Source organism: Sus scrofa, chromosome 13 (genome assembly GCF_000003025.6).
Source record: "Sus scrofa isolate TJ Tabasco breed Duroc chromosome 13, Sscrofa11.1, whole genome shotgun sequence".
Taxonomy (NCBI): Eukaryota; Metazoa; Chordata; class Mammalia; order Artiodactyla; family Suidae; genus Sus; species Sus scrofa.
In genome coordinates, this window is record NC_010455.5 from 195,997,223 (window position 1) to 196,021,046 (window position 23,824).

The following is a 23,824-nucleotide window of genomic DNA, read 5'->3' on the forward strand; positions in this document are numbered from 1 at the left end:
CCACCTCCCAGCCAACAAGAGGCTGCTCCCTCCACCCAGAGCCCCGAACTCTTCCGCCAACCTCACCCCAGTCAAATCCCTCCCTGCCCTAGTGTGGAAGCACCCCTGCTCCCCAGGGGAGAGCCTGCTCCTGGGTGCCCCAGAACAGCGGGTTACAGCACATGTTGAGTCACAAGCCAATGTAAAGAGTTACATTCAGGACGGTCTGGCCCCTCGACGGACAAGACTGTGCCTTACTCCTACTGGCCACGCCAGGCTCCGTGCCTTGTAAATGGCAGGTGCTTGGCGAGCATCTATCGAAAGGGAGTTCCGCTACACAGGCTCATTTTCATGCCCATCAACAGCAGTTATTCAACTTAAAAGGTAACCTTTTTTTTTTTTTTTTTTTTTTTTTTTGACCTTTTTAAGGCCGCACCTGTGGCATATAGAAGTTCCCAGGCTAAGGGTCAAATTGGAGCTACAGCTGCCGGCCTATGCCACAGCCACAGGAACATGGGATCCGAGCCTACCCATAGCTCACGGCAACGCTGGATCGTGAGCCCACTGAGCGAGGCCAGGGATCAAAACCACATCCTCATGGATACTAGTTGGGCTCATTACCGCTGAGCCACAGAGGGAACTCCAGTAAAAAACCTTCTTTAGGAGGACTCCCTGGTGGCTTTGGCTTCTAACAGGCAGGCCGCTAGTGTACTGGCTGTCCCGTCTGTCTGGCTTGGCTCAGGGTGTGACACCCGTCCCCTGAGCATCCAGAGCCCCCATGTGGCCCCCTGGCTAGGGCCTGCTCCTCCACCCGAGGTCGCGGCTGTGACATTCGTTCTGAGTCTGTCCTGAGCAGCTCGGGCGCCGTGAGCACCACGTCCCCACCCCACACCCTCTTCTCCCGGGAGCTGGGCCCAGCCTGACCGTCCACACAGGGCGACCTTCCGTTAAGCCGGGGTCAGAGAGGATGGCTGGCTCTTCATCAGGAGAGAAACTGCTTCTGTTTTTCTCTCCTCTTCCTCGTGTCCATGGAGGCTGTTTATTCCAGAAAGAATACAACTAACGCAGCACCAACTCCGAGAAAGAGGGTGAGGCCACGAGGGAAAGGGAAAGAAAATGTTTATTCATGACCTGGGCACTCCCATGAGGCAGCAAATGGTTTTCTTTATAGTTTTTCTTTTTGGAGGGGATGGCTTCTATGCTAATATATCTTTAATCTTTTTTTTTTTTTTTTTTTTTTTTTTAAGGAACCTATAGGGGAAAATATTTTTTTCCTTCCCCACAGAGTTCTTCTGAACTCTTTTTCTTGGCCCAGAAAGTTTTCTTCTTCTCTTAGCACACAAACTTCTTCCTATGTATTGGGCAGATGCCAGGGTGCTATTTCTAAATTAGGGAGAAGAAACTAGGGCAGCAAAGAGACTCTCAGATGCTGCCTGTGAACAGCTTAACCCCAGCCCTGGCGGAGCAGGGGCAGAGCCCGCGGAGAGGCAGCAGCCCCAACCCTCAGGGCTCCAGGCTGTGCTGGCCAAGGAGGCTGGCAGGCAGCCCCTGGAACCCAGGAGAGACAGACAGAGGCAGACAGACAGACACAGAGAGACAGAAAAGAGACAAATCCGGACAGACACACAGATGGGGAAAAGTGGAATTAACATTCCCACCTAGAGGAAGGCACGAAGGGAAAGGTTTTCAGAAAAATCCACTAAATGACACTTGAGTCACAGTGAGTCTGGGGGCAGGTCTGCAACAGACACACACCATCAATCAGCAGGTGGCCCAGCCCACACAGGCCTGGCCACCAGAGACCACCCTGATGGTGAGAAGCCAGAGTAGCCCACACTGGAGCTGGTGTGGAGCTGAGGGGTCCACCCAGCCCCCCCTTCCCAGGGGTGGGGCTGGCCGTGCGGAGCCTCCAAAGCCGGCCACTCGCACCTCCAGGCCCAACGCTCACCTGAAGTTGATGAGGCTGAGGTTGTTCCGTTCATACGCCCGGAGGAGAAGTAAAATCTTCTGGTCTGCAAGTCAGTGAGGGTCGGTTTAGAAAGATTCCTGGGGACGCTTGGTCAAGCCGCACAGAGGCCCCACATCCCCTGGTCCCCTTAAGCCCCCTGAGTCGCACTCCCCCGGTCCCCACACCTCCCAGGGCCATACTCCCCTGAATCACATTGCCTGGTCCCCATGCCCACCCGGACCACATCCCCCCGGGCCCTGGGCTCCTGGGCCCCGTGCCCTCACCCAGGACGCTGAGCGAGGCGCCGTAGGCCCCGAGGAGCACCGCGAAGTGGCTGTTCTCGCAGACAGAGGGGCACAGCCTCACCAGCAAGGACATCAGGTCCACCAGCGCTTCTGGAAAGAAACAGCACCGAGACGCACGGGGGTAGGGGGTGGGGCGCGTGCACGGTCAGCACAAAGGCAGAGGAGGACAAGTTCCAGGGGACATGGACGCCTGAGTGTCGTTCCCTGAACAACCCTAGCCTCAGGGCTGCACCCGCTCCCTTCCCAGCTACCTCCGTCTTAAAAATAAACACGTCTTCACAACAGTCTCTCTGCCCGGGTCCTTGGCCAGGCTGCTATCAGCCTCTCCCCAACTCCGCCCTGAACCCGAAGCCAACAAAGGTTTTAAAACCTAAGCATGCTTCTCCATGATTATGTTCCCCCAAATCCCTAATACTTCTACTCCCGCCTGAAAGCGGGGTGGGGGAGAAGCCCTTTTAGTTTTCCTGCTGTCCACACCGGTTCTCTCCAGTTCAGCAGTTTATTACAACGGGCTCTGCAGTGACTTCTAAGGGCGCGGATGTTAATTCTGTCTCTAAACAGAGCATGGCTTCAGGGGGGAGACCCTCCAGACCGCTGAGGTCTGCCACAGCCTGAGTCAGGCTAAAACGCTCACGGAGCTGACTAGGGACGAGCCGAAGCCTGGCCTCTAGGAGTGCTCAGCAGTGACCCACCAACAGGGACCTTCGAACCCCTCACCCTTCATAAAGGTTTCAATCATCCCATGAAGACGTTTCACACGACTACACACTTTCTGCCAGGTCAGCCTCCCCCCACCCCCCAACTCCTAAGCCCCCTAACCCCCAGCTGTTCACACGTGCCCACAGTGTGGGGCAAGAAGACCTCAAACCTGCCTCCACAGGCCAGGACAGGTTCTGAAGCGAGGTCTGCGTTGGCTGTTTGACCCTAAGTCAGAGGAAACACTGCACGAGCTTGGACTGGGCAGAGACCAAATAGTCAGATACCGTCTGGGTAATGCCTGCTCAGCTCTGAAAAGACGCGGGCGCTTACTAAGCCTTGGGGCCCAGGATGGGATCAGGAGATGAGATCAGCATCTCAGGTGGGAAGGGGCGAGGAGTCACCTCTCACAGGACTGTCGGGGCTGCCCTCCTCGCCGGTCCTCAGCAGAGTCGGCAGGAACAGGGAGTGCTGCGTGAGCATCATGTGGATTACTCGGAGCTGGGTGAGCTGCGGGCGCACGGAGCTTCCCGGGAGATACAGGCGCTCCACGGCGGCACAGAGGGCCTTTAGAAAGGCACAGTCCTGATACCGAAATCTAGGTAGCAAGGAGGAGAAAGGAGTTTTGCAAATAACGGCAAACCCTTTCCTTGGCATTTTAAGAAGAAACCAAAGGGGGGAAGGAGTTTTGTAAATAACAGCAAACTCTTTCCTCGGCATTTTACAAAGAAAACTTCCACCCGTTACAAAGGTGAGGATTCCACAGTGCGGGTCAGGAGCTCATCACTGGCCCCTGCGGCGCCCCCCACTCTGCCACACACCCGGCCCCCACACCCCTGGCTGTCTAGGGCCAGGGAGCACCTCTGACACCAAGGGCAGGACTCAGATATGAACCCACGACATTCCTGTCCAGCTGAGACGCCAGGAGGCAGCAGGACTGCTGAGCTTGAATAAAGACAACACCCACGGCCCCAGCCCACCTGCCAGGCCCGCTCCCTCCCTCCCTCCTCTGGGCTGCTCCCATCTAACTGTTCGGAGGTCTTCTCATCTTAAATCCCTTCAGAACCCAATAAAGGAATGAAACCATCAAAACATAAATAAAAAGAGAAAAAAAAAGAAATGAGAGCATCACGCTCTGGGTCTGTCGTCACATGTGAATAATGTTAAGAAGCACTTGGCACTCTGGGCATTCTAGAAACACAGATTAACTGAAGCCTGAAGGAAATGCCGTCATGTCACCAGGGTAATCTTGGGGTGCCATTAACCTCTGCCCCACCTTCACTTATTTCTCTCTTCTTGAGTACTTTTTTCTCTTTCGAACTGATGAATAATCGGAGAAATGAAAATCACAGGTACAATGAAACGCCGCTGTTTCATGACAACCTGATGGCCAAAGAGTCTGACCACATCAATTATTGGTGAGGGGGTGAGGAAAAAAATGACCTTTCCACACTGTTACGTTAGCTCGAAAACCTTGGATTGCAAACTAAAAAATCCAGTAACAGTGAACTTGCGCCCCTGCTAACAGCTGGAGAGGGCTGCCACCCCAGAAGATCTGGCACATGGGGTAACTTCACTGTAGGACCGGAAGGAGGAGGCAGGGAGGAACGGGGAGGGGGGGCGCTGTCCATCAGGAGGGGACGGGCTAAACCAACTGGGGTACAGTCACAAGACAGAATGCCCCAGTTCAGAAAAAAGGAACTGCTTGGATCTCCATGTAGCAACATGAGTAACTAAAAAACATGTGATTGCAAAAAAAGGGACACATTTGTCAAACACACTAAACACTGTTGTTTATTTTTAGCGACACGTAACCAACACCCAATGTGTGAAAACACACATGGCCTGACAAAGGTCAACCTCAGAAGACCGAGACTTCGGGGTGAGGGAGGGAAGAGAATCATTTAGGACAAAGAGAGAAAACTGTTAGTATGTATTAAATCTGGGTGCTGCTGTATTATTCTCTGCACATTTCTGGGTTTTTTTTAAAATTTCACATTTTACAGAGCCTCCTTTCCCGCTCGCTTGCACCTCTCACACGCGTCCTATCTTAATAAATCTATTTCTTGCCTAAAAAAAAAAAATTCATATTTATTTTATTTTATCTTTTTAGGGCCACACCTGAGGCATATGGAGGTTCCCAGTCTAGGGGGTCGAATCAGAGCTATAGCTGCTGGTCTACACCATAGCCAGAGCAACCTGGGATCCAAGCCACGTCTGTGACCCACAGCTCAAGCAATGCCAAATCTTTAACCCACTAAGTGAGGCCAGGGATTGAACCTGTGTCCTCATGGATGCTAGTCAGATTCGTTTCCGCTGAGCCATGATGGGAACTCCAATCTTGTATTTTAAAGGCTGATTCTCCCATCAGTGTTAGAAGCGCATACATATCAATGGGCAAAGCACGTAACCTCCCAGCATTACTGGCCTCGGACATCTGAACTGGGAGCAGCGTCTGCCCGGCCTCATCCTCTAGGCCAGTGACAAGGGCCCTCCCTGCTCCAGCAAAGACAGGCACTGCCTCCCTGAAGCGCACCAAGAAAAGAAATTTGACTTACTTGAGCCCAGTCTTCACAAATTTCTGCCAGGCACCAGGATCAACTTCATTAAGTGAATTCTAGGAATAAGGTAAGTGAGAAATACACATGGAATACCCCAATTACTTTAAAATAGACCACACGGAATTGAAATTACAGTCCTTCAGTAAATATGGACTATAGCCATCTAAGCAATTCACAAAAGCACGCAGTTGCTTCTTACTTTGACTTCTTTAATTTAATTTCTTTGTTCCCACTAGTAGCTCTGTCATTTTATTAGCATAGCCATGATCACCAAGTGACCAAAAGGACATTCCTGAAGAGTCCTCTAACTTTCCCCTCTGTCCACCAGTGTGAACTGCACTGACTGATTTGCAGCCACGTGTGACAGTTTAGTCACGCGAGTTCAAGTGCATCTACCCAGGGCAGGGCCAGCGTAGGTCCACAGTCACTGACGTGGAGAAAACCTCCAAACGTGGGATTATGTTGCATCGTAATGAAGAAGGGCTGCTTTGGAGCCAAGGGGACCGACTGGGAGAAAGCACAGGAGAGCCTTCTGGAATGATGAAACTCTTCTTGGTAGGAGGGTGGGCATAGGGGGTGTGTGTAGCTGTCAACACTGAACTACACACCTAAGACTTTGTATTTCACAGGATGAAAGTGCACCTCAATTCCAAGAAAAGGGCTTTTGGGGTGTCGACAGAGAGGAGGCTGTGCACGTGTGGGGGCAGGGGGCGACTGGGACCTCCACGCTTTCTGCCCAGTTCTGCTGTGAACCTAAAACTGCTCTGCCAATAAGAAAGTTTGTGAAAAAGGAAAATAAGAGAGAGGAAAGCAAACAGAACTAGTGGGGTAAGCAGGGAGGCTTGCCCTGAAAACACAAATCCTCACAACGGCACAGCCAGTGACTCAACCAACCTGCCCGCAGGGCAAGGGGCTGCCAGCGGAGCCCAGCATCCCTGCCAAGCTCAGCCCTCTCTAGATCTTGGGGAAGGTTCATCTCCCCTAGTTCTGCTACGTTGGGCTCCTACATGTCTTAAATTCACAATTCTGTAAAACAACAAACTAGGTCTGAAATACAGGTTACAGCTTGATCTCTAACCTACAAATAAATGTGTTTATCGCACTTCTGAACGTCCACCTGGGGTGCTTTTCCTGCGGATTCCTTTTTAAGTCCTGGGTCCTGCATTTACACACAAGTCACAGACCCTGTGGCTTTTAACACAACTGTGCACTGTGCCTTGAGGAAAAGCTCATAGGCCAGCCTTCAGGATGTTAATTTTTCCTATGCAAAAATTTAACAGCAAAAAAAAAAAAAAAAGGATACTCCAATAAAAGGGACTAAAAGCCAAAAACAGCTGAATATTTTCAAACTTTATGGAAACCTTGAACTCACAGGACCCAAAGCATAGGAAACCTGAAGAAAGCTACACTATGTCATAATCAAATTGTTTTAAGCAATATAATGAAAAAAATCCTACAGCCTGAGGAAAAAAGACATAGTGTACAGAGAAGGAGATAAGAATGAGAGACTTCTTAGCAGAAATAATACACACTGGGAGACGGTAAAGCAACATCTTTAAAATGCCTACAGAAAGGGAAAACTGTTAACCTGGAATTTTATCCCCAGTGAAACTCTCCCCAACGCGTTCTAAGGCGGTGTTACCTGATCCTAAAGCCAGACAAGGACACTGCAAGAAAATAAAATTGTAAACTAATACCCCTCATGCACACCGACAGAAACATTCCTAACAAAATAGCGGCAAATCATATCCAACAATATATATAAAATGAAAATAGAGCATGACCAAGTGGGTTTAACCTAGGAATGCAAGGGTAGTTTACCATTCAAAAGTCCATTAATAAATTCACCTTATTAACAGTCTAAAAAACAAAACAATACAACTATTTCAATAAATCCAACAAAAAAGCATTCTAACAAACTCCTGCATCCATTCCGGATAAAAGATGCTTCCTCATTTCAGAGTCTGCCCTCCACCTGCCGCTTTGTGTCCCAAAAATGGCCCCTCTCGCTGCCCACCGGGTCGAAGTCAGGCCACCTGGCTTGAACGTATCAGTAAACCTGGGTTTGTCTATCTCCCCCTTTCCCTTAAGAACTTAACCAGGGTCTCTGGTAAGAGACACTTACCAACAGTTCGTTTAATCTCAACAGCATCTGCTTCTCTTGGTCCTGGGTACCATCGCCGTGCTGGCTGCCACCGAAGGACGCCACCAGCCACTGTACGCAGACCTCAAGCAGAGTCTTCTTCCAGTCACGCAGCTCTTCTGCCGACCCTTCCAGAACGGCCGAGATGGCGTCGGCCACGACCCAGCTGCAGTAGAAGACAGCAGTCAGGGAGTCAGAGCCACGGCCCACGTCCACCTGGCTTTAAGTACAATCCACTGGCACGAGGGGCCATAAAAGACAGATGCGTCCTGGTCCCCACATTCCCCCAGGGAAGAAACCACAGGCTTCCCTTGCCCCGATCTCAAACTTCACGGATGTACCAGGATTTTTATGACTAGGGAAAACACTCCTGGCACGCCAGAAAAGGGGTACATTGTCCAGACTTTGTCTAAATCAACCTCGGCTCTACTTATGTTTGGGGCCAGATAATTCTCTTTGGGGGAAGGGGGGCTGTCTGAGCAGAAGGCAGATGCCAGAAGCCAGGAATAACAACGCCCCATCCATACACACTGTGACAATAAAAAAGTCAGAGATTGCCAAGTTTCCCCTGGAAAGGGCACAATCACCCCTGGTCCAGAACCAGGCTCTAGGAATCGGAACCAGCCATCTGTGGAGGTGCAGTGGTGGCAGCCAGGATGCTGGAAGAAGTGCTCCTGGAGGAGCTGCCTTCTCACCGACAGACCCATGGCCATGCAGCAGTTTCCCTGCTTTATAAGCACTACCGGGAAAGGGGAAGCTGAGGCGGGAAGGACCATCACCCTGAGCCCTCATACCTCTTGTGACAGTCTGGAGCTTGGAGCAAGCTGGGCAAGCGGTCCATGAGGACATGGAGGCCCTTGGCTCTTGCAAATGGGACCAGCTGGGCCAGGATCTCCTGATGCAGCCCCGACTCTGGGGGCCCATCAGCCCTGAGAAGCCTGGTCTGCAGCGGCCTCCACAGGGCCTTCCTCAGGACAGGAATGACGGCCGAGGACACTGGGGGAGAGACAAACCGGAGAAGCGGTCAAACACCGCACAGCCCCAGAACCAGCTCACGAGAGCTCGTGGCTGTATTTTAGGAGTGTCACACTGGTAGCCTGAAATTGACTGCGGCAGGAGTTTTGACAGCATGGAAATTGGCAAATGCCACAAATCAGTCTCCCTCAAGAGCTGCTTGTTATGCATTTGCCAGCACGTCACTGGTCACCTCTCATCACCCAACCCCGACGGGGACGGTCAACCCCACAGGCCCCAGGTGTAGCCCGCAGCTCAGAGGTCAGGATGGGATGATGAGCACCCAAATTCTGAACTCACTGGGGCACAGGAGACGGTATCGAGAACCACTGCCCGGTTGGCTCCCTCCTGCAGAGGCTCTTATTTTCAAAAAACATGTCATTGGTGACATGAAACTATGCAGCACAGGAGCAAGGCAGTGAGTGAAGAAATCACTCATGTGTATGATCAAGTGGCATGAAACTACATTTGCGGTGATCAGAAAGCGCCTCGGGTCTGAGACCCGATTGGGGAGAGAGAAGCGAGAGCTGGGTCCCGTGGCCTTGGCTCAGCGGTGACACACCAGGCTCACCAGCGCTCTGACAGTGGGGAAGGGGGGATGGGGTGAAGGGAGCTCCCTCAACCTACCGAGCCCCAGCCGGGGCTGCTGCTTCTCTGGCCCCCAGGGGCCCACCCCTGCCCCAGCTTCCTATGGGTAACTCAGGGGTGATGGGAGCTGCATCTCCAGAGCTGGGCAGATGGGAGGAGAAACAGAACCAAACCACAGCCCAGAACGTGAAGTTCAGGGCTTTGGGACGGACATGCAGCTGCACCTGCTCAGCCCTCCCGGCCACCCGAGGCCACCCCTTCCCGTACCTCCTGCGGGGCGCGTGAAGGGTCCCTGAGTCCTGCACTGAAGGTACACACGGATGAGGGGCAGGAAGTCGTCCAGGGCCTCCTGCAGGCAGGGCCCCGAGCCGGCCCGCCTGCACCAGCTCTCAAACCACAGCAGGTGGGGACAGCTGTGCTGCAGGAGCAGCGCCACGGCGTCCAGGGCCGCCCGCGTCCGCCGGGCCAGGCAGTAGTCCAGCAGGTCAACCCTGAGCACGGGGGCCAGTGCGGGCTCTCTCTGCAGCGCGTGGAGGAGCACGGCGTCCAGCTCATCCACGGCCAGCGTGGGCAGCAGAGCGCCCAGGCTTCTCATGTACTCAGAGGCCCAGAGGAGCTGGCCACTCTGCAGCTGATCCTCAGGGCTGCTGGTCAGCAGCTGGACCAGGGTTTTCCCAAGAGCGCTCAGGTGCCTCTCCTTCTTGGGGGACTTGGTGGGCCGCTGGGCTACGAGGTGGGCCTCAGGCAGGCTCAGCAGAGCCAGGGTGACCTCCCGGAGCTGGGTGCCCTCCATGTACGGATGCAGCGCCTGCAGGGCTTCCAGCTGGGGAAGGGTCTTTGGTGGCGGTGTGGCCGAGCTGGCCCTCCGGTTCCGCAGCTCTCTGAGCACGCTCTGGGTGATGGCCTCTGAGTACCTGGCCAGGAGGCCCAGCTGACCGATGCTCCGGAGGATGGGGGCACTCGCCACCAGTAGCGGCAGGACCCCCGCGCTGAGCTGGGCCGCCAGGAGCTTCACGAGGATGGGGCTGAGGGTGTGCGGAGGGAGGGCCTGCTGCTCCAGGGCCAGGAACCAGGCCTCCAGCGTGGGATGTCTGAGGATGGCCACGAGCACCTGCTCCAGGGTCTGAAACACAACGACAAGGCCCAGACCTCACCCACCACCCCAGCCAGCAGCTGCCATGTGTGTAGCACGGAGACAGAAAGCAGCTTTCCTAAGTCACTCCAGCCGCAAGCCTGAGTTTCAGTGCTGCTTTCAGGGGTGCCTGCAGCCTCCCAAGCCCAGTCTGAGCTGTCATCCAATCTTAAGGCACCTCCTCTCCTATATGTCCAGGGGGCAGGACTGGAACCTGGTCAGTGCCAGACCAGCAGGTACCTGATAAATTCAGCCTAAATGAATTTACTAGGCAGTAAAACAGCCCTCCACAGCCACTCGGGCAGGACACAGGCCACGCAGAAATGCCACATGAAAGTAAGATCAACTGTCTCCTGGTTTCTCCCAGCAGCCTGACCTTCCTAAATAAATCTGGTTGACGGATGGAGGTACCACCTGACAACCGGGCAGGGCGACCTCAACTTAAGGTAAGACTCTGGCTGGGGAAGGTGGGTGGGGGCTAAACGACCCAGCACTGAAGGTGATCCTGCGTCCACTTTCAGGAGACGGGGCCTCCAGGGACCCCTGAGGAACTAGCTGACCCCGGGACGAGCTTAAACCGCGGAGCCGAGAGCAGCCGAGCGCGCTTTGCCGGATTAGAGAATGATTTGATTCCGCCTCGCTGAACGCCATCTCTAGCCAGAGAAGTCACCCGTCCCCGGGGACAGGAGGGCATTTTCTTTCCTCACTGATTCTTCAGAGAAGGAAAGATGGGCCTGTCACCCTTTCCAACTGAGCTGTGCCAAATCAACACAGAAGAGCACGCATTAGGTGGGGGGGGGGGTCCTGCACCCACACTGCCCGCCTCCCCATCCCAGCAGGAAAGTCCCATTGGTTGGAGGTCAGAGGACGGAGCCGTGCATTTGACTGTGGAATGAGGGATGTGCCCACTTCCCGAGCCCAGTACAAAAGGTCAAAGGGCAAATGGTGTGAGAGGCGAGGCCTGGCCCAAGCCGGAGGGAGACTGGCGGCGGGAGGGGAAGGCGCCCTCTTCTCCGGGCAGTGTCGTCACCGTGTGTGTTCACGGCGGGAGGCCCCAGCCACTGCCCGGCCTTTACTCAACACAGGCCGCGGCTCCTTAAGAGGAGCAGGTGCGCGTTGAGCTCCCGGGGAGCCCCCGGCTCATGGCAGAGGGCAAAGGGCTGGCAGGAGGGGGAGGGGGAGCTGAGAAGGGACTGGAAAAATGAACGCCCAAAGTACACGTGCTTCTCTGGGGCAGGAGGGGCTGGGGGTGGTGTTCGGTGTCTCCTCTGGACGCCTCTGCATCTCCCCACTGCCCTGCAGGGGACACGCGTTTGTTTTTCGCCAGCAAGGAGGGCAAACCAGCATCTGTGACCTCACAGGAAAAGGCGTGGGGAAGGAGACCTGGGGGAGAAGGGTGGCAGTACCTTGTCATTGGCCAGATCCCACGAGGCCACGGACTCCATATCCAAAAAGAGGTCGGATTCGGCCTGGGCGGCCTGGCACTGCTGCTGGTTCTGGGCATCCAGCTGCTCACAGTGGACGAGCAGGCGCCTGAGGAGGTCCAGGAGGAGCTGCAGCAGGCGAGGCCCTGTACTCCTACCCAGCTGTAAGCACAAGAGCCACACGGCCCCTCAGACCAGGGAACGGCTGAGAGTCACCGGAACACAGACTGCCAGGTGCCCCTGGGGCCAAAAGGTGCCAGGTTGCCAGAAACAAGAATCAAAGAAGGAGGCAGGCTGAAATGGCGACTCCCCATAAAATGCCAACAACCGAAGTCATTTCTTAATATGTCCTTCTAAATCTTGGTGACACACACAGGTTTATTTTGACCAAAAAGAGGGGGCAAGGCCCACTTCAAATCTGAAAGTAGGAGTTCCCATTGTGGCTCAGCGGTAATGAACCCAACTAGCATTCATGAGAATGCCAGGTTCAATCCCTGGCCTCGCTCAATGGGTTAAGAATCCGGCATTGCCATGAGCTGTGGTGTAGGTATCGGATGCGGCTCAGACCCTGCATTGCTGCGGCTGTGGTGTAGGCCGGCAGCTGCAACTCCAATTCACCCCCTAGCCTGGGAACTTCCATCTGCTGCGAGTGCAGCCCTAAAAAAGCAAAAAAAAAAAAAAAGGGAAAAAGAAAAACCTGTAACCCACATCAGGGACAGAAGACTCAACAATGAACCATCCTGACTCAGTTGCCCCAGCAACAAGCCTCGGCTACACTTGGCTCCCAGTCCAAGATCCACCAGGTCTGTGATCAAGGCCTGGTGTAAACGGTGCCCAGCCCACCTTGGTGCCTCTGCTCCAGGGAGGTGGGGCGCTGGACCAGCAGCCTGGACACCCCCCTACTGCAGGCCTGCCTGGGCCCCACCCATCAGGTTACCACCCTCCCCACGTGCAGAACAAACGGGGAGACAACAGGGTCCCAGGACTCCATCGACACCGCCACCAGGTATAGACCAGCTTGCAGGAAGCCACGCTCTCTGTGGGCAGCGACGCACCATGGGGGCTGCAGGGGAGCAGGGGCAGCGCTGACCTGGCCGAAGTTCTCCACGGTGCTCCGGACGTATAGCAGCAGGTGCTTGGCCGAGCGCAGGGCCTGGTGCATCGGGAGGTGTGGGAGGGCGGCCTGCAGCTGCGCCTGAACCCCCTCGTCCAGGAGTGGGAGCGCGCCCTGGCCCGCGTAGGCCGACTGCAGCAGGGTGGAGAAGGAGGGGGCCGGGGGCACTGGGGTTGCTGGGCTGCCCGACGTCTGCAGTGGCTTGGGAGACAGCAGAGGCCGGAAGAGGAAAGACGGGTCAGCATGGGGACAAAGGGGCACAGGGCCAGGGTGAGACAGGGCCAGGGTGACACGTGCACAGAGGGACAGTCCAGAAAAATCCCCTAGTGATACTAAGAGGTATGTGACCCCTGGCATTTCATTCAGCTCCCAGCGTCGCCAGCCATGTGCAATTTCCTAGCAGGTGTTCAGGTGACGGCACCAGCCGGGGAGGTGTTTACACGCCCTCAGCACAGGGGCTGCGGGACAGAGACGGGTTTCACACACGAGTCACTGTGATTAATCCCTGGGAACAAGAAGGTCCCACCTTGTGAGGGGCCAATCGGGTGAGTGGCGCGCCTTCCCCAGGCGGTCGGGAGGATGAGAGGACAATGGCCAAAGGAAAAAAGCTGTTCATTTCTTTTCTTTTTTGTCTTTTTGTCTTTTCTAGGGCCACACTCACGGCATAGGGAGGTTCCCAGGCTAGGGGTCTCATCGGAGCTGTAGCCGCCAGCCTACACCACAGCCACAGCAACGTGGGATCCGAGCCGCGTCTGCGACCTAAACCACAGCTCACAGCAACACCGGATCCTTAACCCACTGAGCGCTGCAGGTGAACCACGAACCCGCAACCTCCTGGTTCTTAGTCGGATTCGTTAACCACCGAACCACAATGGGAACTCCCAAAACTGCTCACTTCTAACCCAGCTCCCATACCGCCTTCCAGATTCATCCCACATGGTATTTATTGTTACAACTCCAAACACTCCATTTCCCAAGGCCGATCGATAAAACTAGGCTGTTTGTGCCTTGCAACTCAGTGAGGCTGAACGGGGGTCCTGGGCCGGCAGCAGCAGCACCCGGGAACTTGTCAGAAATGCAAATTCCCAGGCCTGCCCCAGACCTGCTGAATCACGCGCCCAGGGGGCGCCTGCAGGAGCATCTGGAGAATCCTGCACGCCCTCGAGGGTGAGAAGCGCTGTGGGCCCAGCTCCACGGGGTGGGTGCCTACACTTCACGCACCTAACACCCCCTGAAGGTGCTATGTGGCGCAGACCATGTCCCGACCATGCCCGGCAGGCCGGGTAGGGCGGGGGCCCTGAAGCCCAGCTGCCTGGCTGGACCTGGCGCCCACTCCAATAAGTGGTGGGCTCGCTCTGTACCTCAGTGTCCCCACATGTACGGTGAGGATAGGGCGGCGTAGCCCTTCTCTGAGCTGCTGAGGACTGAAGGGCTTGAAAGGCAGTGCACTGGGGACAAGCAGTGAACTGCGACCCACACGAGCCACGGCTACCAAGTTACAAGACAGAGAGGTCCCAAGCTGCCCGCTTTCCCAAGTGCAGCCACGACTGAACGGACGCACAAGTGTGCACGCAGCGTGAGCTCCCGGCCTCAGCCAGCACTCCTAAGAGCCCTGCATCAGAGCCAGGGCTGCAGTGCCCCTCAGAGAATGTGGCCCCACTAAGAGAAAATCTGTTGCTTTTCCACTTGCCCGGTTTTGGCAGAGCGGGGCCTGCAGGAGGCCTTCGGGGCCCAGGTGTGACAGCTGAGCTTGGGACGTCTGGGGGCAGGAAGGGACGAGAAGGCAGCCCCTGACCCCCACCCCCACCCCCGGGGGGAATTCAGTGCTGCCGCATCGCTGAGCCCCTCTGAGTCCGTCACATCAGCGGAGCAGCCGTGACACCTGGCTTCCTCTCCTACGCAGGGGAAATAAAGGTGAAGGAAGGTCACCCTGTAAGTTGTGTGGCCGTCAAGCTACACGGGAGGACAGCCCCCTGTGGCCCAAGGGGAGAGACTCCGGGGCTTTCTGGGGAAAGACAGGCCTGGCTTCCGCGGGAGCGGTGGTCCCCGCAGCTCACCAGGGCCTCTCGGGCTGGCTCCGGGATCCAGAGGCTGTAGTATCTGTTGAACTGGGCCAGCTGACGGCAGTAAGGCGGGACCGGAGGCTCCAACTTGTCGTAAGACTGAAGCAGAAGACACAGGGCCAGCGGGTCTCTCTGGGTGTGGAGGAGGTCCGTCAGCACGCCTGTCAGGTACGCCACGACGCCTTCGCCTGCAGGACAGGGGACAGGCCAGGGGAGGCTTGTCGGGACGGCCCTCCTGTGGTCCTTCCACCACACCAGCTCCCACACAGAGCCAAGGCCCGGAAAGGTGGCAACCGACTCTGCAGGGGGTCACACAATCGCACCGGAAGGCGGATGCGACCACTGCAGGCGGCACCAGACTTTGTTTTCTTAAATGTATAGCACACAGTCAGACTTCAGGCCCAGAGGCCCAGAAGTGGAGACCCGGGCGTAGAAGAGGTGCGGCCGAGGCCACCGGGCATGGGGACCTCGCTGGTGGAAACCAATCCATCTCCTCCTCCTTGGCACCCAAGCCTCCCCCGCATTTAGGCCGGGGCCACATGGGTGGTTTAGCCACTCCCAGGCCTGCCTGACTGTCCACTCTCTCGTCCTCTTCCGCAGAGACCTGGAAGCCATGTGCTGAGATGGCACAGACACAAGACGGAAGCAGGCCAGATCCCGGAGCTACTCCTGGAGGACCGCCACCCAGGAGAGCACCTGACCTGTCCTGGGCCATGACAAGGTCGAGACAGAGACCTTTCCTCATGAAAACACTGATGTGTTGGGGCGTATGTGTTACTGCAGCAAAGCCTAAGCAAGCCTGACTAATGACACCGCTGTGATCTGCGAGTGCATCCTTGGATCTACCTTGCCTGGATCCTACCCAGCAAGGAGGAAGGACCTTAGCATCAAGATACCAAGACTACTGAAGAGAAAACGTCAGTGTTACAGCAGGTGTCTGTGCAGCCACACAAAAACATCATTTCAGCTTCAGCTATCAAATGGCCCACTTCCCAACAGCCTGGCCCAGCCTCTAGATCTACCTACTTAGGGATCTTCCTAAACACTTAGTTCCACCAGCTGTGGAACTACCACTTTGGGTGGGTCTGGAATCTCGGCCGCTGCCCTGGGTTTTCAGCAATTATTTCCAGAGCTCCGGGAATCCCATCTCCTACCCCACAGAGACCCAGCTGGCCGGATGCGCCCAGAACATCCTGACTACACGCAGGTACCTGCTTCATTTTCGGCCCCAAGGAGCAACTTATTCCTGGCTTCCAGGGCTGCGGGGACCACCGCACTGAACGGGAACGTGAGCAGGACCATGTCTTCACTCAGGGAGACTCCGATCTCCTCATCCAAGCCTTCGCTGCCCTCCACCAGGACGTCCACCATGTCGAGAACATCTGAGACAGAAACGGGGAATCAGGCCGAGGCCACAGCTGCCAAAGGACCCCACAGGGAGGGTGAGCAAGAGAACAGTGGCAGAAAGAGGAAAAAATAAAAGCTCAACTTCTCCCGGGGGGAAATGCTTAATGTAATGTTTGATTCTGCACAGAGAGTGGCATTGCCTATAAAATCTGAAGATCTCTGCAGACACAAAATGTGGGATTATGCAGCAACGGTGCTAATAGGCTGAAATTTCCTTAGATGATGCTCAGAAGCCCAGAATCTTTAATCTGGATATTAGTGGAAACAACCCAAAATCTAAGAAGCAAAAGAGCATAAGGATTAATGTATAGACTAGAGCCAGAGGGTCTGGAGTCAAAATCTGACTTGGCTACATACTAGCTGTGTGAGGCTGGACAGGTTCCTTAACCTCTCTGTGCCTCAGCTGCCTTGTCAACACATAAAATGAGGATAATAACACCCCCGATGTAGGGTTGTTTATGAGACCCCAGGGGTTAGGATTGTGAAGAGCTTAGACCAGCACTTGGCACAAAGCAAACACCGCACAAATAAAAATAACCCAGCAACTAAGCACTGTACATATTTCCTGTTATAGAAACAAATAAGGGGATTTTCATTTCTAGAGGCAGCTGATCTCGGACGTGCAGAAATGAGATGTGTGCACTTTGCATGAGGCCTTAGTGCAATTTTGTGTTCTGTCTCTAACGTGCCACCCTGGCTGGTTCTTCAGAAGCCAAGGAGCCACGAGGGCACGGCACCCACCGTCAATGTGGGAGATGGGAATGCTGACGTCATCGGCGTCCTGCTTTGTCGTGGTGGCCTGCAGGGTGCTGGCTTCCTGGACAAAGTCAGAGGCTTTGTCCGTGTACGAATAGGGATTTGCCACCAATGTCAGAAGCACCTGAGCATTAAAGAGCCAAGAGGGAAATGTTTAGATGGTCACATGTGAAATGAAAAATGCCCCCGAATGTTGCAGGTAATACAGGGAAGAGCAAAAATCTTAATCTTCATAAGAACAATAATTTTTCTGCAAAGTTTTTTTTTTTTTAGTTTAGTTTTTTTGTTTTGTTTTGTTTTGTTTTTTGTCTTTTTAGGGCCACACCAGTGGCACATGGAGGTTCCCAGGCTAGGGATCAAATTGGAGCTGCAGCCGCTGGCCTACACCACAGCCACAGCAACGCCAGATCCGAGTTGCATTTGCGACCGACACCACAGCTCATGCCAATGCAGGATTCTTAACCCACTGAGCAGGGCCAGGGATCGAACCTGCGTCCTCATGGATACTAGTCAGGTTTGTTAACCATTGAGCCATGACAGGAACTTCCAGACTGGTATTTTAACACCACTCTTCATAAACCACTATTCCCTCTGCCAAAACAAATGCCCAAAAGGAAGTTAAAGCGACCACAGTAATACATTCCCATTTTACAGATTCTAAAACTAAGCAGTTTCTTCCGTCTCAGCAAGAACTAGGAAGTGAGCCAGGAAGAGAGGCCTCTTGGCTCTGGGGCATCACAAAGGCTTTAAGGACAGCAAGGATCACTTAGTACATCATTCTTTTTTTTTCTTTTCAGGCCGCACCCACGGCACATGGAAATTCCCCGGCCAGGGATCCAATCTGAGCCTCGGCTGGGACCTACGCCACAGCCGCAGCAACGCCAGATCCTGAAGCGGTGGCGCCACAGCGGGAACGTGCCGGACGTCCGGAATGTGTTCCTTTACACGGGAAACACCTGCTTACTCGCTCCAAGAACTGAATCACGGCCTCCTTGTTCTCCTCCGCCGTGTCATCCAAGTGCTCCAGCCACAGGTCCAGCTCCTGCCAGGTGTGCTCAAACACGCCCGTGTCCCGCAGGATCTGAAACGTCAGGGCAGAACCTGCTTTCTCCGGGTCCTTTGAGACCCAAGGAGCACAGACGGGGTCCAAGGTCCAACCCGGTTTACTCTAAAGGCTACGCTTTCAACAACACCCCCGTGGTTGGAGGAACAAGGAAAAGACGTCACCCTGGGCTGGATCAGGGGGACCGAGCCCCTCGACCTGCCGCTGTTCACTGCTTTCCTCCAACCCCGAGGTGATAAAAGGAAGAAAAACATTTAGCTGCTGCTTAAAAGTCTGACTTTCAACCCGGGGCTGGACTCCTCCGAGCCACTCAACCTTCAGCCTGCGGGGAACATTCTCCAAGACAGTGACGCAGTCAGGCCGCATCGCCGCAGAGTGCCCCTCACCCCAGGATGGGGAGAAGCATCACCATTTCTAAGGGACCCCAATTTGCTCCGAGGCAGGACTTGGGTAAATGACATCCCCCGAAGGCCCCATGTCAGGACGTGGGGCCTAAGCACGGCCTCAGCACGAGCCCTGCACGGTCGCACCGAGGGGAAGCCTGGTGTGCCACACCCCTCACAGGCACTCACACCTGCACCACCTGTAAAGAAAGGGCAACATGCAGACCTCAAGCCCTAGACGTTCACAGCCCCCAAGTAGCTCAGGCGAGGTTCAAGGGCAGTAAGGGTACCGACCCTTCAAAGAAAGGGGAAATCTTGGAACCCTAAATACAATGAATGTGATTTTTCTAGCACCTTCTCCACCCCCGCCCTGACCAAAATGTCTGCTGCACAGCAGAACAAGGAACTAGGTTTCCGGCTGCAGCAAGCCTGATGGAGCCCTGGAAAAGGAGTTCAAGGGCAGGAAAGAAGGGATGCCAACTAACCCCTCACTCCCTTCCGCTGACTCTGGCGACACCTATGCCGAGGTCCAAAGGCTGAAGCCCTGGAGAAGGCGGAGTCTGGAGCTTCGGGATGAGGCATCACCTATTAACGTCGCCGGAGGGCTGGAAATCTAGCATTTAGAATGAGCTGGGCATGGCCTATGACCTCATTGCTGTATTCTCTGCTGCAATCCTATGATTTGATTATTCCCGCTCACCATGAGAAAACTAAGATCAGAGAGGTTACGCAATCTGTCCAGTGGCATCCAGGAAGTGGTAGAACCAGGACTCAAATATCACAACAGGACTTCAACAGGCCTGCTTTTCCCATTTCACCAGGCTGCCTCTTGGGAACTCAGCCAGGTTAAGACAGGATAGATTAAAACTGCCATAAAACCTTCCACTTTAAAAATGGAACAGTCCTGTTGACTGAGCACCTGCTCTAAGGAAGACTGTGCAAAAAAAAACCCTGTGAGAATGAGGATCTGGCGGAAAACGCTCACCTTCACGATCAGAAGTTTGGTTGATGATTTGAGGTGCAAGTGGCTGCTGGTCACAAACATTTTCATCAGTAAGTAAAACACGGACCGTTTTCCGCCAATGATTTCCGCATCTGGGCCTTCCTGGAGTTTGAATGAAACATTGTAATAAACGTAAGAGAAGCCTCATCTGCTGAGCAGACAGGAACTGCGCAGCCAGTGTGCTCTGCAGCCTCTCGTCTCATTTAACCCGACGGGGCAAAAGCCTGCCGGGAGATGATGACACGCACAAGCTCACAAGTTAGGCGGCTCAGCCCACAGCCCGACAGCAGCTGTAGGAACAACTGAGGTGGGAAAGAGAGCCTTCGGAGGCTTCGTGTCCACTGACTCACTTTACCCTCTCCACCAGCCTGCAGTGGGGATGACTATTACCCCCATTTCACATGTGCAGAGACTGAGGCACAAGGAGGTAACAGGCCGTTTAATGGTGGAGGTGGGACTTGAGCCCAGGAGCCCCGGCACAAACGCACACTGGCTGTAGCTGGTGGCGGGTGTGGACACCTGCCACCCAGGGCTGCCCGACTCCCTCAAAGCCACACTTGCTGCATTTCGACAGGACGCCAGTCTGATGTAATTGGTTCCTTACAAACAGTCAAGCCACTTGACAAAAGCTGTGGGCTTTGAACCTTCGGGACCTCCGGTTCTCCAGCCCAACTCCGTTGTGTCTCCCTGGAGCATCTCCACAGCCCTGATCTGAGCATATGAACGGCTGGCGCTCCCGAAGCCCAGACGACCCATCGAATGAGCAAAAACTGAAGCATGGGACACAAGGTAAGAGGCCTCTGTTCACTTTCCGACAAAATCATCAAGATGCCAAAGACCCAGTTCAGCCAGATGAAAAACAAAAACAGCCCAGACGCATCATTTCTCTGGGCTCCTGGCAGTGGCCTCAGAGGGGGTGCAAAGGCGGAGAGCAGGGCTCTGGACCACACTGGGCAACTGGTCCCTATGCCTGGGTCCAGTCCTGGATCTTCCACTTAAAGCCGGGGACCCGTGGAGGTCTAACCACTCTGCACTCCAGCCGCCCTGACTTCAAGTGACAGTAAGGGAGTCGAGCCCGCCATTCAGGAAGTTCTCAATAAGAATCATCCTCAACGGTGACGCAGGTGAGCCTTAGAGCGAGGAGTAGGGGAAAGAAGGGCGATCCCATGGCCACAGGCTTCTTAAACCTTTCTGGAAATAGCACCTTTAAAGCACCAACGTACACTGCCACGCTATTGGTTCCATACAAGATACTAGATCTAAGTCATGAAAACAAGTCCTCTGAGCTACGGAGGAACATATTCAGACCATGCTTAACTCTGCCTGGTCAAGTCACAGAAGTGACATGACATCTGTGTTTAAACAACACAGGTAAGTACCTGTTGCCTTGTGCGTTCTATGATTCAACATTACATTCTCTGGAAAGCCCTAGAAGACATTATCAAAGACACAGCAAACAACGCCAGAAATCTTTCCTGACTTTTCCACCAGCCTCGGGCCTCCCCTGGCTTGGTGCCTAGTCCCATCTCTGTCTTAGGTTCTTCTAGGATGAGGACAAAGGAGAGAGAAGGCATTTTATTTCCGAAAAAGTGTTAAAAGGACAAGAAAAATGTAAAGGAGTCAGGATAAAAAAATATAGAAAAACTCCCAATACTCAGCAATAACATAATTTCAGTAAGGATAGTTAAGCACCTTAATTTTCAAAAGCAAAGCGATTCCTGGTTTACAGAGCAGCACCTGACCTCTGCTCTAGAGACTTCTCCCTGAAAGGAGAACCGTGAATGCCTTCCTTTGTAACCAACTATCAGGTTCTGATCCAGCCAGCATTTCCCAAGCCCAAAAGCCCACGACCTGAAGGTGCGCTATCAACAGGAGATGGGATCTCAGCCTCCTACCTGGGCCTTTAACCACAGAAACTTGCTGGCAGGCAGTTCCAGTGCCACCTTCAGGATGTGGTGCTGCAGGATGGGTGGCGCCTCCTGGCGAAGGCCCTCCTCGGAGATGACACCTGTGGGCGAAGAAGCGGAAGATGATGAGAGGTCAGGAGGAGGCGGGGCCCCAGTCACTGCTGCCCCGGCCATGAGGACCGGACAAGGAAACTGGCAGAAAGGACATGGGGTTCTGCCCGCCCTTGTCCTGCGGTCACCCTGACAAAGGCTGTGCCCGCACACCTCACCTGCCCCGTCCCAACCCAAGGTCGATGCAAATTCTTCAGTGAAAAGCTGGGATTCCCCTTGCCCAGGAAGCCCCTCCCTGCACGCGGCCCACAGGGAGCTCTTCCTACAGCTGGAAGCCTCCCAGCCCCTCACCTCCAGGTCCACTATCTCTGGTGGGGGTCACAGGCCTCGCTCTCCAGATGCCAAGCATCTTGTGGGCAGCCTGCGGCCACCGCCTAAGACCAGGTGCTCAGCCTCCGGCCTGATCTGCGGGTTTCTCCTTTGCTTGGGAAGGACACGGTACTAAGTCTTATATAGCCGTGTTCTCGTGAATCTCATACTCTCACAGCAAAGAACCTTCTGCCTTCATACAACCAAAGAGATAATTATAGCTTTTTGAGTAGGATCATTTCCAAAGCTTATATAAATTCCAAGAATGATATTTCTACAAGCCTTCCTCCGGAGGCCCAATTATCAAGTCAACTTTATGAGACAAACTTTTCCATCAAGGAAACATGGCCAGACAAGCTAACGTTACTTTCAGAAGATGCGGCTGAACCTGACTCACGGGGTAAAACACGAGTAACTATGTCAGAAGTGCCTCTGCATGAACAAGACCCCCTTCTAAGGGGCTCTCATTCCGCACCCCTCTTCCTATGAAAAGAGGCTTTAAAGGGAACATCACATGATCTCATGCATGTCGAGATCATTCAGCGCGAGTAACTCAGCCTGGCTGGCTTCTCCCTCGATGTGGCTAAGTGTTCATGATATTTCCTTAACGGAGATGAGCCGTTTAAAAACACTGGTTCTGATGAAAACAGCCAGGCTGGTGGATCACACACGCAGGTCTAACGCCCACGAGCCTTCCGGGTCCTTGGCTCCCGGGACTTGGCTCTGGTTTAACCGCACTTCCTTCAGGCCCACGGGCAGGAGCAGCAGAGGCCCAGCTGCCGTCCCGGGACACGCACCTTTCAGGAGCTTGCTGAAGTCGAAGTTATACTGCATAACCACGTGCGGGACCACCTGCTGGTAGAGACAGATGACCTGGAGCAGAGCAGCTTTCAGGAGAATGGTTTCGGCGTCATCTGAACCCAAAGGAAACAGCCTGAATTAGGAAAGACACTTGTTCTTTGTCCTCCATCAACAGTTCCATCGACAGGCTACCCAGAGCCATCATAGCCAAGTGTGTGCTGAACCCCAAGGCTGCAGACAGAGCCCCCAAAGCGAGACTTGAGCAGTCAACGTGGTTTTTAAAAAAAAAGTCAAGGAGTTCCCGTCGTGGCTCAGTGGTTAACGAATCCGACTAGGAACCATGAGGTTGCATGTTCGATCCCTGGCCTTGCTCAGTGGGTTAAGGATCCAGCGCTGCTGTGAGGTGTGGCGTAGGCTGCAGATGCGGCTCAGATCCCGAGTTGCTATGGCTCTGGCATAGACGGGAGGCTATAGCTCCCATTAGGCCCCTAGCCTGGGAATCTCCATATGCTGCGGGAGTGGCCCTAGAAAAGACAAAAAAAATAAAAAATAAAAAAATTTTAAAAAAGCCAAGAGTGTTCAAACAGGCTGGTTTAAATCCCCATTTCACAGCTTTGACCTTGCACAGGGTACGGCTACTCTGTCTCCCTGTGCTTTCGCGTCCTTGTCGGAACAATGGGGACATGGAGCAGTGCCTGCCCCCGCCCTCCGGGGGCCTCTGAGGATTAAACGGGACAGAGATCTAAGATACAGGGTCTGAGTCCACACCTCTCACAGGTACACCCTGTAGCCCACCTCGACCTGCCGAACAAGAGAGGCTCTGCCCCTCCCCACCGAAAGGACACCCATTGCACAAATGCTGAGACATAGTGCCTGCATAAAGCTTGGGCACATCTCTAACAGATCCAGGAATTCCTGCTGTGGCAGGATCCAAAATCCAGGAGTTCTTGCTGTGGCACAGTGGGTTTAAAAATCCGACTACAGTGGCTTAGGTCACTGTGGAGGCGTGAGTTTGATCCCCAACCCAGAGCAGTGGGGTAAAGATCCGCAGTGATTCAATCCCTGGCCCAGAAACTTCCATATGACACTGGTGCAGCCAAAAAAAGGAAAAGGAGAA

The 23,824-nt window shown here is 54.2% G+C and overlaps 1 protein-coding gene across 1 annotated transcript in view; it reads right to left on the reverse strand.

Moving 5' to 3' along the window:
• The window catches only part of URB1 (URB1 ribosome biogenesis 1 homolog (S. cerevisiae)), a 73,093-nt gene that overhangs the window by 22,433 nt on the left and 26,836 nt on the right, over nucleotides 1-23,824 (reverse strand). The window contains 17 exon segments of the mRNA XM_021069844.1: nucleotides 1,928-1,991; nucleotides 2,212-2,322; nucleotides 3,333-3,526; nucleotides 5,487-5,545; nucleotides 7,615-7,798; nucleotides 8,427-8,628; nucleotides 9,502-10,357; nucleotides 11,773-11,952; nucleotides 12,881-13,105; nucleotides 14,962-15,155; nucleotides 16,179-16,349; nucleotides 17,116-17,254; nucleotides 18,095-18,211; nucleotides 19,562-19,681; nucleotides 21,475-21,587; nucleotides 22,704-22,820; nucleotides 23,341-23,425. Coding sequence (XP_020925503.1) covers nucleotides 1,928-1,991; nucleotides 2,212-2,322; nucleotides 3,333-3,526; nucleotides 5,487-5,545; nucleotides 7,615-7,798; nucleotides 8,427-8,628; nucleotides 9,502-10,357; nucleotides 11,773-11,952; nucleotides 12,881-13,105; nucleotides 14,962-15,155; nucleotides 16,179-16,349; nucleotides 17,116-17,254; nucleotides 18,095-18,211; nucleotides 19,562-19,681; nucleotides 21,475-21,587; nucleotides 22,704-22,820; nucleotides 23,341-23,425 — 3,131 coding nt within the window.